This window comes from Hypanus sabinus, chromosome 28 (assembly GCF_030144855.1).
Source record: "Hypanus sabinus isolate sHypSab1 chromosome 28, sHypSab1.hap1, whole genome shotgun sequence".
In the NCBI taxonomy this organism is placed as follows: Eukaryota; Metazoa; Chordata; class Chondrichthyes; order Myliobatiformes; family Dasyatidae; genus Hypanus; species Hypanus sabinus.
Genome location: NC_082733.1, coordinates 3,572,155 through 3,590,285, shown reverse-complemented (window position 1 = coordinate 3,590,285; position 18,131 = coordinate 3,572,155). Strand labels below are relative to the sequence as shown.

Sequence of the window (18,131 nt, the reverse complement as noted above, 5' to 3'; positions counted from 1 at the left end):
TATTAGATGGGACTGAATTTCTTAAATGTATTCAGGAATGTTTTCTGAGAAAACTTTGCCTCTACCACCAAGCCAATTCTGTATCCAACTGCCCTGTTCACATGTTCTAACCTTTCACATCAACCTACCCTGCAGGACCTTGGCAAAGGCTTGTCACTCCCTGTGGTCACCTCTTCAAAAAATACACATCATGATACATAATTAATTTCCCACACAAAAAGCCATGCTGACTATTCTTTGTCAGCCTTTGCGCTTCCAAATGCAAATAAATCACACCATTCAGCAGCTGAATGTTGCTCCTCTTAAGAAATAGGCTTTTGATCTCCCTTTCAAAAATGAAGCTCTGCAAGTGGGTGATACGTCAGTGGAGAACATAACATATAACAATTACAGCACAGAAACAGACCATCTCGGCCCTTCTAGTCCGTGCCGTACACTTTGGGTCCAGCCACCATAATTCTTTAAATGATAAAATAGTTAAACAAGCTGCTGGAGTCACTAGCAGGACTTGTTTTTAAGTTTTAGATTCAAGCAACTGTAGTCTCTTCTTCTTCTAATCAATATTGCCACTGATGCCAGCATGAACTTTATTATACCGGATCTTGGTTTATTACATTTCCAGGTACTCACATTTTCTGGTTCATATTTGTACCCATCGTCAATTGGCCCACTCCTTTCCATATATCCAACCTCTTAACAAATGTATAATTACATCTATTTGTAATACATGCAAGTCCAAATATAACAATTATTAAAATAAAAACCTGTTATTAGCAGTGTAGTTGGAGAAATTCAGCTCTGGAGAAATAATGTCTCTGCTGTCCTCCAACATATCATCAGGAAGATCAGTCATCAACAACTGGTGTAGCTGAGTATAAAATAAATAAATAAAACATTAGTACAACAATTAAACAGACATGTACCAAATACCATATTCTGCTCCTTTAACCCACAAGGATTTCATGCTTGTGTTCAAAACAGAAAGGATTTCCACTTATCATTAGAAGTTTGAGGAGATTTGGTTTGCTACCACTTATCAGCACATTTCTACCTATGCATAATGGAGAACATTGTGACTGGTTGAATCACGGACTGATATGAAGCCTACAATGTACAATGCTAAATGCAGCAGAAAGTTAATACACAACCCTCTCTGCTATCCAAGGCATGTTTAAGGGGTGGTGCTTCAAGAAGTCAGCACCCATCATTGAAGGTCCTCACCAACTGGAACATGACCACTCCATTACCACCTTTGTGGAGGAGATACAGAACCATGAAGACCCACAGAACATTTTAAGAACAGCTTTTGAACCTCTACCATCAGATTTTTGAACTGTTCATGACACTACCTCAACATTTGTCTTTTGCACTGCTTATTTTTGTAACTTATAGTAATCTTTACCTCTTTCACTCTATTGTTGCTACATTCATATGTTCATAACAAATTTCACAACATATTTCAGTGATAATAAACCTAAATATAGCAAAATATAAAGTCAAATATACACTAGTCACTATCCAAGAGGACGGTTACTGAAAATATCACATTCTATGATGGTATTGCACTAGAAACATAAATTCCTGTATCAAACTACAATCATTATAGAATATTATACACACAGTAACCACTTTATCCAGCACCTTCTGTACTTTAAAATATAGCCATTGAGTGTATGCTTGTAGTCTTCTGTAGCTGTAAGCCCATTCACTTCATATTTCAATGTATTGTTTGTTCAGAAATGCCATTCTGCAGACCACTATTGCAAGGCATGGTTATTTGAGTTACTGGCACCTTCCTGCCAGCTTGAACTAGTCTGGTCATTCTTCTCTAGCTTCTCTCAACAAGGCATTTTCACCCACAGAACTCCCAATCATTGGATGCTTTTTTAAATTTTCACATCATTCTCAGCAAGCTCCAGAGACTTTGTGCATAAAAATTGCAGGAGATCAGCAGTTTCTGAGATCCTCAAAACACCCTGTCTGGTCCCAACAACCATTCCACAGTCAGTCAGTTAGATCCCTTTTTTCCCATTCTGATATTCGGCCTGAACAACAACTAAACAATGTCTGTATGTTTTTATGCATTGAGTTGCTGCCAAATGATAGGCAAATTATATATTTGTATTAACGAGCTGTACAGGACTAAGTGCACAGGACAAGGTGGGTGCAAGAACCCATTTCTATACTGGATCTGCTATCATTGGAGAAGGCAATCTACTGTTCCTTGCCCGTGTGCAGTAAGACCATCTTTATTTGGTTGTGTCCATCTTTGTTTTTGACGCGAGATAGGGGTTGATAACAATGGTCAACAAATTTTTTCAAAAGTGTTGCGTTCTCAGAATGTTTTTTGTTTATGATAGACTGCTTGAAGATGAACACAAATATAATTTCAGACTACTTGCATCATGTAGGAATTTGTAGAAACAACAAATTAACTTTTATTGAATATAATGTATTTAATTGCATGATGGTGCTGATGCTTTGCAATAGATTCAGATTCAGTTTATTGTCATTTAGAAACCACAAATGCAATGCAGTTAAAAAATGAGACAATGTTCCTCCAGAATGATATCACAAAAGCATATGACAAAACAGACTACACCAGAAAATCCACATAACGTTTGGCAATCCAGAGTCCGGAGAGGCTGCTGCGTATTAATATTGCGCTACCATTTTAGCACGTTCCCTGGAAAGGAGCTCCAAATCCACCAGACAAACAAGACCAAAAACTAAAACTACAAGACTTGCACAAAACCATATAGTTACAACAGCGCAAACAATAGCATAATTGATAAAAAGCAGACCATGGATGTTAAATATACTAGTAAAAATAGTCCAAAGATGTTAAAGGACTATAAGTTCAAAAGAAATCACCACACAGTTTCCACAAGTCCCCAGGGTCCCGACAGACTCGCCATCCCACGCCGATGGCAGAAGGGAATACCCCTGCTATGGTCTTCCATGGCACTGCCCGACTCAGCCTCGCAGACGCAGCACACAATGAAAGCTCCGTCGAACCCAGCCTCGCAGACGCAGCACACACGGAAAGCGACCTGACTGCAGCAGACTCCGAGTCCATCGAAGATCTGAGCCGACGACCATCCCCTCCGGCACAGCTTCTCTGAGCACCATCCTCTGCTGAGTGTATTAAGACGGCCCTGTCAACGGCCATTGGCAATGCGACCCCAAGGACTGAGGGCCTGTTCTTCCCAGCAGTGTCCCAGACCTCACAGCAGCAGCAGCAACAAAGATGATCTTCCTGGAGATTTTCCGATGTTCCTCCATGCTCCCACGTCTGTTTTCAATCGATTATGATTGCGCCCGGCACCCCACTTCACAAATAACAGATAATCAGCTCCGGAGTGGCCGCTGCAAGCTGCATTGCGCCGCCATCTTGGAAATTTCAACTAAGTTCAACTAAGTTAAAAATATTTTGTTAAAGACTTCCATTTGTACTCAGTGCCTGAGGCTTCTCGCTTAAGTGTCCGACAATAATTCACCAGCATTGATGGATTCCAGTTGCCTTGGTATCTTTTCCCCATGACCACAATGTCCTAGTGAAACCTTTCACCATGCTCGTCACTACAGCACCAAGATTTGCAGGGAAGAAGTCTAAATGGGAATGCAGAAAATGAATCTTTAGTGACGTGTTTCATTTCATGATTTTATATGCTTGAAGCTTGCTTTCAACCAGCTGCGTGTAGTTTGGTGCTCTGTAGATGCCGAGAAAAATTTCATCAACTTCCTTAAATGCCTTCCATGTGATTTTCTCCAGTTCCACTAGAAATTCTTCAAATTGCCTGTCATTGATGACCTGTTTGATTTGTGGACCAACAAAAATGCTTTCCTTAATCTTGGCATCAATTATTCTGTGAAGTATCTGTCTCAAATATCAAAATCTTTCATAGAAATTTTTGTGCCTGGTGATAGCAAATTCCATCCTTACAGTCTTGAACCCAATAATTATTACTAAAACCTGTCCTGCCATGCAGCAGCTGTATACCCAAGCATGCCTGGACAAGATAGGAAACTTTCCAGCTTACATTGTAGGCAACATTTTAATTGACTTGAATTATGAATTGAAATAATAAACATAAGCGATTTCAAAAAATAGGGTGTAATAGGGAAATTTCATGATTAGTAGCCCAAGGTTCATAAGATACACCTAAAGGTATTCAGGAAGCAAAATCTTTGTTGTCCAGTGTAATTGGCCTGTGCTGTATTGCACAGAGGGAAGGATGATAGGCTGATGAGGAGCGAGGAGTGCTTCATCCGAGCATTGCATGGATTCACCCATTTTTATATTTTATTGACTCCTTTGTTTTACAGACCTGTTTCACAGTCTAATGTGACAATCTTTGAAGTTCAATCTTCTGAGACATTTTACTGCACAAGTGCAACAATGGACACAAAAGAAGTCAGTCTTTACAATGAAAACTACTTAACAATAGGTTTTATGTGGATTAGTAATTCAAGTTGTCCTATTTCATTGCCTAGTCTGTGGCAAACAACTTACAAACGAAGCAATGGCTTCTGCAAAATTGAAAAGACACCCAAGTACAAATCACAGCCAAATAAGACCATAACATACAGGAGCAGAAGTAAGCCATTCAGCCCACCAAGTCTGCTCTGCCATTCAATCATGGCTGATCCAATTCTTCTAGTTATTCTAACTCCCCTGCCTTCACCACATGCCCTTTGATACTGTGGCTAATCAAGAACCTATCTATCTCTGCCTTAAATGCACCCAACAACAGCCGCTCAATTCCACAGATTTACCAACCTCTGACGTAATTAATTTTTCTGCATCTCTATTCCAGATAGACGTCCTTCAATTCTGAAGTAGTGCCCTCTTGTCCTAGACTCCCCTACCATGGGAAATAACTTTACCATATCTAATCTGATCAGGCCTTTCAACATTCAGAATTTTTCTATGAGATTCCCCCTCATTCTCCTGAACTCCAGGGAATTCAGCCCAAGAGCTGCCCGATGTTCCTCGTACAGTAACCCTTTCGTTCCTGGAATCACTCTCGGGAATCTTCTCTAAATCTTCTTCAATATCAGTATATCTTTTCTAAAAAAAAGCCCAAAACTGCACACAATAATCCAAGTGTGGTCTCTGGAGTGCTTTATAGAGCTTCAACATCACATCCCTGCTCTTATATTCTATACCTCTAGAAATGAATACCAACATTGCATTCGCCTTCTTCGTCACAGATTCAAACTGGAGGGTAATCTTTAGGGTCCCTTTCCATATCTGTGTTTGTATTTCATTTGCCACTTCTTTGCCCATTCCTCCTAAACTATCTAAGTCTCTCTGCAGGCTCTCTGTTTCCTCAACACTATCTGATTCTTCACCTATCTTTGTATCATCGGTGAACTTAGCCACATATCCATTAATCCCACAGTCCAAATCCTTGACATACATTGTAAAAAGCAGTGGTTCCAACACCAACCCTTGTGGAACTCCACTGGTAACCTGCAGCCAGCCAGAATAGGATCCCTTTATTTTCACTCTCTGCTTTCTGCCAATTAATCAATACTCCACCCATGCTAGTAACTTCTCTGTAATTCCATGGGCTCTTATCTTGCTAAGCAGCTTCCTGGGGGGGCACCTTGTTCAAAGCCTTCTGGAAATCCAAATACACCACATTCACTGCATCTCCTTTGTCTAGCCTGCTTGAAATTTCCCCAAAAAATTACAATAGGTTAGTCATGCAGGATTTTCCTTTCAGGAAACAATGCTGGCTTTGGCCTATCTTGTCATATGCCTCCAGGTACTCCGTAATCCCATCCCTAAATATCATTTCCAACAACTTTCCAACCACTAATGTTAGGCTAACAGGAATATAGTTTCCTTTCTACTGCCTCCCACCCCTCTTAAATAGTGGAGTGTTACAAACTGTAACGTTTTGGAAACAAACCAATAGCAATAGATTACACCTGGAGTCTGGTTTTGATGTTAAAACCACTATCTTTATTAATAACTACTTATAATATTGTAACTTAAACAAGATAAACGAAAGTTAACAGCAGCATATGTACGTGTGTAAATATAACTCCCAAACTATTGAGCTTGGGGGAACAAGGCTTAGGGTCTTGAGATGGTAAAGTATAAAAATTCAGTTCATCCACGGAATAAATGATGGGAGAGAGATATTTGTAATCCAAAGTAAAATGTAGAGAGAAGGCAATTACGTTGAATTCTACAGGTTCCACGGTAATTGATAAATATCAGTGGTCGAAGATCCTCCATCCAAATCCACATACGAATTACCACCAAAGTGATCTGTCGCAGGGATGTCGTTTTCAAAATGTTACCACATAACATACCCAGGCAAGGATTAACTTCGAGTGGTCCCACAGGACATTCCTTAATCCACTTCTATGGATTATACGAAGTGACAGCCACACATTCGATGTGCACTGGATCGATAATCAACCCACCCTTGAGGGTGTAGCAGAGTTCCGAATTCCCCAGCTTCGACAAGCTGGAGCGGCTATCCTTTTCCAGGTTCGCTCCACTCTCTCTCTCTCTTCTTCTGACTGTGACTATGACTGTCTGCATCCTTGTTTTAAAGGTAAACAAGCTGCCAGTCAGTCAATGAACAACATCATAGTCTTGCCTCACTGAAGCGCTCTCTTAAAGTGACAGTCCATAGTAAACAAAACCTACGGGTTTGTAACAGGAGTAACATTTACACTTTTCCAGTCATCCAGTACATTGCCAGAATCTATCGATTCCTCAAAGATCATTGTTAATGCCTCCACAATCTCTGCAGCTACTTCCTTGGGAATCCGAGGGTGCATTCCATCATGTCTAGGAGATTTATCAACCTTCAGACCATTAAGCTTCCTGAGCACATTCTCAGTCGTAATTTTCACTGTACATAGATCACTCTTGAATGTCCGGTATACTGCAGATATCTTCCACTATGAAAACTGATGCAAAATTCACATTTATTTCCTCTGCCATCTCTGCATCTCTCATTACAATATCTCCAGTGTCATTTTCTACTGGTCGTATACTCTCTTTTACCCTTTATATACTTAAAAAAGCTTTCAGTATCTTCTTTGATATTAGTCACCAGCTTCCTGTCATAATCAATCTTTTCCTTCCTAATGACCTTCTTAGTTTCCTTCTGCAAGTTTTTAAAAAGCTTCCCAAATCCTCTATCTTCCCACTAGCTTTGACTTCATTGTATGCCGTCTCACTTGCTTTTACTTTGGCTCTTACTTCAGTTGTCAGCCACAGTAGTGTCCTTCTTCCATTCAAACATTTCTTCTTATTTGGAATATATCTGTCTTGCCCTTCCCTTATTTTTCACAGAAACTCCAGCCATTGCTGCTCTGCTGCCCTTCCTGCTAGTGTCCCTTTCCAGTTAACCTTGGCCAGTTCCCCTCTCATGCCATTGTACCTTTAAAGGTCTCATACCTTTATTCCACTGAAGTACTGACACATTGGAATTAAGTTTCTCCTTCTCAAAATTCAAAGTGAACTTGATCATATTGTGATTACAATAACCTAAGGGTTCCTTAACCTTAAGCTCTCTTATCACCTCTGGATCAATGCACAACACCCAGTCAAGCACCGCCGATCCCCTCGTGGGCTCAACAACAAGTTGTCCTAAAAAGCCATCCCTTAGACCTTCTACAAATTCTCTCTTGAGGTTCAGTACTGGCCTGGTTTTCCCAATCCACTTTCATGTTAAAATCTCCAATGATCATAACACTGCCCTTTTGACACACCTTTTCTATCTCCTGCTGTAATTTGTAATCCACATTCCAAGACCAGTATACAATTGTCATCAGGGTCCTTTTACCCTTGCCATTTCTTAACACAACCCATAGAGACTCTACACCTTCTGGTCCAAGGATGTCATTTTCTAATGACTTATTATTATTTCTTATACACAGAGCCACACCACCCCTTCTGCCTACTAGCCTATCTTTCCAATACACTGTATATGCTTGGATGTTCGGTTCCCAATGGCAGCCAACATTATACTTGCCAATCAAAAGCTGAATTTCAGGATCATCCATTTTATTTCTTATGCTGTATTCAATGACACATAAAAGTGCTTATTATTTTAAATGGCTATTGGAATCTCAAAACATACAGAGTACAGGTTTTGTTAATAAAGTACAGTCACCAAAAAGTTTCAGGACACAAGTTACTTAGGAGTAGAAGTTAATACAGGCCGTCCCCAGTTTACGTACCAGTTCCGTTCCTGAGTCCGTCTTTAAGTCGGATTTGTATGGAAGTCGGAACAAGTACATCCGGTATTATTTAGCATCAGTTTGTCAAACGTTTGTCTCAGTATATAGTATATGGAATGTGGAATTAGGATGTGGAAGCTATGGAGAGGGTGCAGAGGAGATTTACCAGGATGTTGCCTGGATTGGAGAACAAGTCATATGAAGCAAGGTTAGCAGGGCTGGGACTTTTCTCTTTGGAGCATAGAAGAATGAGAGGGGACCTGATAGAGGTCTTCAAGATTATGAGAGGCATAGATAGGGTGGATAGTCAGTACCTGTTTCCCAGGGCACCAATAGCAAACACCAGAGGGCATAGGTACAAAATTAAGGGAGGGAAGTTTAGGCGAGACATCAGGAGTAAGTTTGTTTGTGTTTTTTTTTGTTTGTTTTTTTACACAGAGGGTTGTGAGTGCCTGGAATGACTTGCCAGGGATGGTGGTGGAGGCTAAAACATTAGGGGTATTTAAGAGCCTCTTGGATGATCAATGCCTCTCATCATCTTGTACACCTCTATTAGGTCACCTCTCATCCTCCTTCACTCAACCTATTCTCATAAGGCATGCTCCCCAATCCAGACAACATCCTTGTAGATCTCCTTTGCACCCTTTCTATGGCTTCCACAACCATCCTGCAGTGAGGCAACCAGAACTAAGCACAGTACTCCAAGTGGGGTCTGACCAGGGTCCTATATAGCTGCAACATCACCTCTCGGCTCCTAAAATCAATTCCACGATCGATGAAGGCCAATACACCATACACCTTCATGCCCTGATCAATTAAGAATCTATCAAAGAATACGTACACAACGCTAGAAGAACTCAGCAGGTCAGGCAGCACCTGTGAGAAAAGAGTAGCCAACGTTTTGGGCAAAGACCCTTCATCAGGAATGGGGGGGGGGGGAGAGAGGGCCGAAGCCCAGTAATAGAGATAGGGGAGGGTGGTAGGGCCTAGAGATGCCAGGTGGAAAACCAATCAGAGGAAAGATAAAGGGGGGAGGGGAGTGGATAAGCATGAAAGAGCTGTAGAGATAAAGAAGCAGAAAGTTAAAAGGGGAGAGTGGCAGAGAGGGACCTGGGATAGGGGGAAGAGGAGGGAATTACCAGAAATTGGAGAATTCAATGTTCATACCACCATGGTGGAGGCTACCCAGACAGTGGATTTGGTGTTGCTCCTCCAACCTGTGTTTGACCTCATTAAGTAGAGGAGGCCATGTATGGACATATCTAAATAGGAATGAGAGGCAGAGTTGAAGTGGGTGGCAACCGGGAGGTCCTGTCTATTGTGACAGATGGAGCATAGGTGCTCGACGAAGCGGTCCCCCAATCTGCGTCGGGTCTCGCCACACCGGGAGCACTGGATGCAATAGACAACTCCAGCAGACTTGCAGGTGAAGTGTTGCCTCACCTGGAAGGACAGTCTAGGGCCAGGCATGGTGGTAAAGGGGGGAGGTGTGCGGACAGGCGTAGCATTTGCGCTTGTAGGGATGTGGGGAGGGACGTGTGCACCAGGTAGTCGCAGAGGGAACGATCCCTGCGAAAAGCTGAGAGGGGTAGGGAGGAAAAGATGTGCTTGGTGGTGGGGTCCTGTTGAAGGCTGCAGAAGTTGTGGAGGATAATATGTTGGATCCGGAGGCTGGTGGGGTGGTAGATGAGGACAAGTCCCTGTCCCTGTTGTGGTGACGGGAGGATGGGTTAAGGGCTGAAGTGTGGGAAGCGGAGGAGATACGGGTGAGGGCATCTTTGATGACGCCAGAAGGGAAACCACGATCCTGAAAGAAAGAGGACATTTGAGAAGTCCTGAAACGGAAAGCCTCATCCTGGGAGCAGATGTGGCGGAGGCGGAGGAACTGGGAATAGGGAATGGCATTTTTGCATTGGGCAGGGTGGGAAGAGGTATAGTCAAGATAGTTATAAAACATCCTCTCCACATCCACTCCATCAAGGCCTTTTACCATTCCATAGGTTTCACTCTTCACTCTTCTGCATCCTAGTCCAGAGTCAGCAAATGCTCTTCATATGACAAGCCATTCATTCAACCCTGGAATCATTTTCGTGAACCTCCTTTGACCCCTCTCCAGTTTCAGCACATTGTTTCTAAGACGGGGGCTCAACCCTGCTCACAATATTCCATGAGGCCTCACCAGTGACTGATAAAAGTCTAAACATTACATCTCAACATTTATACTCTAGTCCTCTTGAAAAGAATGCTAACATTGCAATTGCCTTCCTCACCACAGACTCAAACTGCAAATTAACCTTTAGGGAATCCTGTACAATGACTCCCAAGTCCCTTTGCCCCTGTTTTTTGTATCTCCTCTCCACTTAAAAAACAGCCAACTCTTTCATTTCTTCTACCAAAGTGCATGACTATACAGTTCCCAACACTGTATTCCATCTGCCATTTCTTTCCCATTCTCCTTGCCTGTTTAGGTCCTTCTGTAACCTCTCCACTTCCTCAAAAACTTTACAACAACGCCATCAATTCCATCATTCAAATCAATGATATAATGTAAAAAGAATCAGTCCCAACACAGACCCCGGTGAAACACCACTAGTTACCGGCAGCCAACCAGAAAAGGCTCCCTTTATTCCCCACTCTTTGCCTTCTGCCAATCAGCCACTATTTTATCAATGCTAGAATCTTTGTTGTAATACCATGGGCTCATAGATTGTTAAGCAGCCTCATGTGTGGCATCTTGTCAAGGGCCTTCTGAAAATCCAAGTACACCTTTGTCTCTCTTGTTTGTTATTTCTTTAAAGAATTCTAACAGATTTATCAGTAAAGATTTTCCCCTGAGGAAACTATGCTGACTACAGCCTATCTTATCATGTCCCTTCAAGCACCCTGAGACCCCAGCCTTAATAATTGACCCTAACATCTTCCCAGCTACTGAGCTCAAACTGGCCTACAGTTTCTTTTCTTCTACCCCTCTCCCTCCTTGAAGACTGCAGTGACATTTGCAATTTCCCAGTCTTCCAGAAACATTCCAAAATCTAGTGATTCTTGAAAGATCATTACAAATGTCTCCACAACCTCTTCAGCCACCTCTTTTGGAACCCAACTGGTGCAGGTGACCATTCAGTTTCCCAAGAACCTGCTCTCTAGTTAGGGTAACTTCACACACTTCATGACCCGACATCCAGAACTTCCACAATACTGCTAGTGTCTTCCACAGTGTAGATTGACACAAAATACTTATTCAGTTCATCCTCCATTTTCTTGTCCCCCCATTACGACTTTTCCTGCAATTTCCAGCAGTCCAATAACCACTCCCGCCACTCTTTAGGTATCAGAAGAAACTTTTGGTACCCTCCATTATTGACTAGCTTCCTTTCATATTCCATCTTCACCTTCTTAATGACATTTTAGGTTGCCTTCTGTTGGTTTGTGAAAAGCTTCCCAATATTTCTAACTTCCCACTAATTTTTGCTCTATGACGTTGGTATCCAAAAGTTTGGGCACTCCTGGTCAAAATTTCTGTTACTGTGAATAGCTAAGCGAGTAAAAGATGACCTGATTTCCAATAGATATAAAGTTAATTACATTTCTTTAATATTTTAAGCAAGATTACTTTTTTATTTCCATCGTTCAAAATTCAAAAAAGGAAAATGGCCCAAAGCAAAACTTTGGGCACCGTGCATTGTCAATACTTAGTAATCCCCCTTTGGCAAGTATCACACACAAAATTCTGGTGGAATACAGCAGGCCAGGCAGCATCTATAAGGAGAAACACTGTCGATGTTTCGGGCCAAGACCCTTTGTCAGGGCTAACTGGAAGGAAAGATAATAAGAGACTTGAAAGTAGCAGGGCGAGGGGAAAATGCGAAATGATAGGAGTAAACCGAGGAGGTGGGGTGAAGCTGAGAGCCGGAAAGGTGATTGGCAAAAGGGATACATAGCTGGAGAAGGGAAACGATCATTGGACGGGAGGCTTAGGGAGAAAGAAAGGAGGAGTGGAGCACCAGAGGGAGATGGAGAACAGGCAGGGTGATGGGCAGAGAGAGAGAAAAAAAACAGGGGGGGGGGGGAAACTAAATATATCAGGGATGAGGTAAGAAGGGGAGGAGGGGCATTAACAGAAGTTAGAGAAGTCAATGTTCATGCCATCAGGTTGAACACAGAACAGTACAGGCCCTTCGGCCCACAATGTTGTGCCGACCCTCAAAACCTGCCTCCCATATAACCCCCTACCTTAAATTCCTCCATATACCTGTCTAGTAGTCTCTTAAACTTCACTAGTGTATCTGCCTCCACCACTGACGCAAGCAGTGCATTCCACACACCAACCACTCTCTGAGTGAAAAACCTTCCTCTAATATCCCCCTTGAACTTCCCTCCCCTTACCTTAAGGCCATGTCCGCTTGTACTGAGCAGAGGTGTGCTGGCTGTCCACTCTGTCTATTCCTCTTAATATCTTGTACACCTCTATCATGTCTCCTCTCATCCTCCTTCTCTCCAAAAAGTAAAGCCCTAGCTCCCTTAATCTCTGATCATAATCCATACACTCTAAACCAGGCAGCATCCTGGTAAATCTCCTCTGTACCCTTTTCAATGCTTCCACATCCTTCCTATAGTGAAGCGACCAGAACTGGACATAGTACTCCAAGTGTGGCCTAACTAGAGTTTTATAGAGCTGCATCATTACAGCGTGTCTCTTAAACTCTATCCCTTGACTTATGAAAGCTAACACCCCATAAGCTTTCTTAACTACCCTATCTACCTGTGAGGCAACTTTCAGGGATCTGTGGACATGTACCCACAGATCCCTCTGCTCCTCCACACTACCAAGTATCCTGCCATTTACTTTATACTCTGCCTTGGGAGTTTGTCCCCCCAAAGTGTACCACCTCACACTTCTCTGGGTTGAACTCCATCTGCCACTTCTCAGCTCACTTCTGCATCCTATCAATGTCTCTCTGCAATCTTTATGACAATCCTCTACACTATCTACACCACCACCAACCTTTGTGTCGTCTGCAAACTTGCCAACCCACCCTTCTAACCCCACATTCAGGTCGTTAATAAAAATCACAAAAAGTAGAGGTCCCAGAACAGATCCTTGTGGGACACCACTAGTCACAACCCTCCAATCTGAATGTACTCCCTCCACCACAACCCTCTGCCTTCTGCAGGCAAGCCAATTCTGAATCCACCTGGCCAAACTTTCCTGGATCCCATACCTTCTGACTTTCTGAATAAGCCTACCGTGTGGAACCTTGTCAAATGCCTTACTAAAATCCATGTAGATCACATCCACTGCACTACTCTCATCTATATGCCTGGTCACCTCCTCAAAGAACTCTATCAGGCTTGTTAGGCACGATCTGCCCTTCACAAAACCATTCTGATCTGTCCCTGATCAGACCATGATTCTCTAAATGCCCATAGATCCTGTCTCTAAGAATCATTTCCAACAGCTTTCCCATCACAGACGTAAGGCTCACTGGTCTATAATTACCTGGACTATCCCTACTACCTTTTTTGACGAAGGGGACAACATTCGCCTCCCTCCAATCCTCCGGTACCATTCCCATGGACAACGAGGACACAAAGATCCTAGCCAGAGGTTCAGCAATCTCTTCCCTTGCCTCATGGAACAGCCTGGGGAATATTTCATCAGGCTCCGGGGATTTATCCATCCTAATGTATTTTAACAACTCCAACATCTCCTCTCCCTTAATATCAACATGCTCCAGGACATCAATCTCACTCATATTGTCCTCAATGTCATCAAGTTCCCTTTCAGTGGTGAATACTGAAGGGAAGCATTCATTGAGGACCTCGCTCACTTCCACAGCCTCCAGGCTCATCTTCCCACTTTTATCTCTAATTGGTCCTACCTTCACTCCTGTCATCCTTTTGATCTTCACATAATTGAAGAATGCCTTGAGGTTTTCTGTTACCCTACTCGCCAAGGCCTTCTCATGCCCCCTTCTTGCTCTTCTCAGACCCTTCTTAAGTTCCTTTCTTGCTACCCTATATTCCTCAATAGACACATCTGATCCTTGCTTCCTAAACCTCATGCATGCTGCCTTCTTCCACTTCACTTGTCACCCATGGTTCCTTCACCGGGACAAATTTATCCCTAACAACCTGTAAGAGATCCTAAACATTGACCACATGTCCATCGTACACTTCCCTGCAAAAACACCATCCCAATTCACACCCACAAGTTCTAACTTTATAGCCTCATAATTTGCCTTTCCCCAATTAAAAATTTTCCTATCCTCTCTAATTCGATCCTTTCCCGTGATAATGCTAAAGGTCAGGGAGCAGTGATCACTGTCCCCCAGATGCTCACCCACTGACAGATCTGTGACCTGATCCGGTTTGTTACCTAGTACTAGATCTAGTATGGCATTCCCCCTAATTGGCCTGTCAACATACTGTAACAGGAATCCATCCTGGACACACTTAACAAACTCTGCCCCATCTAAACTCTTGGAACTAATCAAGTGCCAATCAATATTAGGGAAGTTAAAGTCACCCATGTTAACAACCCTGTTATTTTTGCACCTTTCCAAAATCTGCCTCCCAATCTGCTCCTCGGTATCTCTGCTGCTACCAGGGGACCAATAGAGTACCCCCAGTAGAGTAACTGCTCCCTTCCTGTTCCTGACTTCCACCCATACTGACTCAAAAGAGGATCCTGCTACATTACCCACACTTTCTGCAGCTGTAATGGTATCCCTGACCAGTAATGCCACCCCTCCCCCGCTCCCCCCCCCCCCCCCATCGCTTTTAAAGAACTGAAATCCAGGAATATTCAGAATCCATTCCTGCTCTGGTGCCAGCCAAGTCTCCGTAATAGACACTACATCATAATTCCATGTATGTATCCAAGCTCTCAGTTCATCACCTTTGTCCCTGATGCTTCTTGCATTGAAGTACACACACTTTAGCCCTTTTACCTTACTACCCTTATACCCTTTATTCCGCTGCTCTTTCCTCAAAGCCTCTCTATTTGTTAGATCTGGCTTTACTCCATGCACTTCTTTCACTGCTCTATTACTCCGAGTCCCATCCCCCTTCCAAATTAGTTTAAACCCTCCCGAACCATGCTAGCAAACCTACCAGCAAGGATATTCCTCCCCCTCGAGTTCAGGTGAAACCCATCCAATCCGTACAGGTCCCACCTTCCTCAGAAGAGATCCCAATGGTCCAAAAATCTAAAACCCTGCCTTCGGAACCAATTCCTCAGCCACGCATTCAACTGCCATCTCCTCCAATGCTTACCATCCCTATCACGTGGAAGTTGCAGCAATCCTGAGAATGCCACCCTTGAGGTCCTGTTCTTCAGCCTTCTGCCTAGTTCCCAAAACTCACACTTCAGGACCTCATCCCTCTTCCTGCCTATGTTGTTGGTACCAATATGCATCACGACTTCTGGTTGCTTTCCCTCTCGTACCAGGTCATGCACCAGATCAGAGAAATCCCGGACCCTGGCACCTGGGAGGCAACTAACCATGCGGGTGTTCTTCTCACGTCCACAGAATCTCCTGTCTGCTCCCCGGCTATAGAGTCTCCAATGATGACAGCTCTCCTCTTCTCCGTCCCATCTTCTGCACTACAGGTTCATACTTAGTGCCAGAGACCCTGCCACCGTGGCTCACACCTGGTCGGTTGTCCTTGCCAACAGTATCCAGGGTGGTAAACTTATTATTCAGGGGAATGGCTACAGGGGTGCTCTGCACTACCTGTCTACTCACCTTCGCTTTCCCACCCTCTGACTGCCACCCAACAACCTGCTTCCGGCAGCCTAGGTGTGGCTACGTCCCGGTAGCTCTCATCTACGACTGCCTCATTTTCCCTTATGAGTCGAAGGTCATCCAGCTGCTACTCCAGGTTCCTCACACAGTCTTCCAGATTGCCCAGCCACATGCACTTCTGGCAGATGTGACTCTGCGGAAGAGGGTAGTTGCCTCAAGACTGCCACATCTCACAGGAGAGGCACATCACTATCTCAGGAGGCATTGTCAAGACTAACTGGGAACAAACTCGTTTTCCACCTCTTCTTGTCGAAGCCTCTCCAGTCAAAGCCTCAAAGTTCCACTCCTTCACTGGCCCGCTCACTCACTTGGCCTCTTTCCACATGCTGCTCCACTTGAGCTACCCCTCTATTTATTTGTTTGAACTTTTCAAACTGCTTGGTCACCTGACCTCAATTGCCCAATCAGCTGCTTTCTGCTGAGCTCTTCAAATCTTGATTGACTTGACTGCACAGTCCAACTGCAAAACTGCCAGAATCTCACAAGTCAAAGCCTCAAAGCATCACTCCTTCACTGGCCCGCTCACTCACTGGCCACTTTCTACATGAACCAGCAATATGAGTTCAATTCGAGCCACTGCCGCAAGTTGTAAGTCTCCCTGTCACTGCATGGATTCCCTCTGGGTGCTCCAGTTTCCTCACACAATCCAAAAATGTACTAGTTGGTAGAGTAATTGGTCAACATAAATTGTCCCATGATTAGGCCAGGGTTAAATTGGGGGTTGCTGGGCAGGGTAGCTTGAGGTGCTTGAATGGCCTATTCTGTGTTGTCTCAAGAAATAAAGAATAAAGATAAATAAAATAGGTTGGAGGCCACCCAGCCAGTATATAAGGTGTTGTTCCTCCAACCTGAGTGTGGCTTCATCCCGACGGTAAAAGAGACCAATGGATAGACATATCAGAATGGGAATGGGACATGGAATTGAAATGCGTGACCACTGGGAGATCCTGCTTTCTTTGACAAGTATCACAGCTTGTAAATGCTTTCTGTTGCCAGCTAAGAGTCTTTTAATTCTTGTTTGGGGGGGGGGGGGGAGGTTTGCCCATTCTTCCTTGCAAAAGGCTTCTAGTTCTGTGAGATTCTTGGGCCGTCTTGCATGCACTGCTCTTTTGAGGTCTATCCACAGATTTTCAATGATGTTTAGGTCTGGGGACTGTAAGGGCCACGGCAAAACCTCCTGCTTGCGCCTCTTGAGGTAGTCCATTGTGGATTTTGAAGAGTGTTCATTATCCTGTTATAGAAGCCATCCTCTTTTCATCTTCAGCTTTTTTTTTAAACAGACAGTCTGATGTTTGCTTCCAGAATTTACTGGTATTTAATTGAATTCATTCTTCCCTCTACCAGTGAAATGTTCCCCATGCAACACAAGCCCAAAGCATGATTGATCCACCCCCATGCTCAACAGTTGGAGAGGTGTTCTTTTCATGAAATTCCGCACCCTTTTTCTCCAAACATACCTTTGCTCATTGCAGCCAAAAAGTTCTATTTTAACTTCATCAGTCCACAGGACTTGTTTCCAAAGCGCATCAGGCTTGTTTAGATGTTCCTTTTTAACTTCTGAAGTTGAATTTTGTGTTAAGGACGTAGGAAAGGTTTTCTTCAGACGACTCTTCCATGAAGGTCATACTTATGCAGGTGTTGCTGCACAGTAGAACAGTGCACCGCCACTCCAGAGTCTGCTAAATCTTCCTGAAGGTCATTTGCAGTCAAACGGGCAGTTTGATTTGCCTTTCTAGCAATCCTATGAGCGGATCTCTAGGAAAGTTTTCTTGGTCTTCCAGACCTCAACTTGACCTCCACCATTCCTGTTAACTGCCATTTCTTAATCACATTACGAACTGAGGAAACGGCTACCTAAAAACGCTTTGCTATCTTCTTATAGCCTTCTCCTGCTTTGTGGGCATAATTTATTTTAATTTTCAGAGTGCTAGGCAGCTGCTTCAAGGAGCCCATGGGTGATGATAGTTGGGACAAGATTTGAGCAGTCAGGTATTTATAAAGCTTTGAAATTTGCATCACCTAGCCTTTCCTAATGATGACTGTGAACAAGCCATAGCCCTAACAAGCTAATTAAGGTTTAAGACCTTGGTAAAAGTTATCTGA

At 43.4% G+C, this 18,131-nt stretch overlaps 1 protein-coding gene across 3 annotated transcripts in view; it reads right to left on the bottom strand.

The window, feature by feature from the left end:
• Positions 1-18,131, bottom strand: part of cep152 (centrosomal protein 152) — a 245,068-nt gene that overhangs the window by 167,534 nt on the left and 59,403 nt on the right. For all 3 annotated transcript variants that reach the window (XM_059952527.1, XM_059952526.1, XM_059952528.1), the window contains exon 3: positions 765-868. In XM_059952527.1, coding sequence (XP_059808510.1) covers positions 765-868 — 104 coding nt within the window. The remainder of the gene's footprint in view (positions 1-764; positions 869-18,131) is intronic.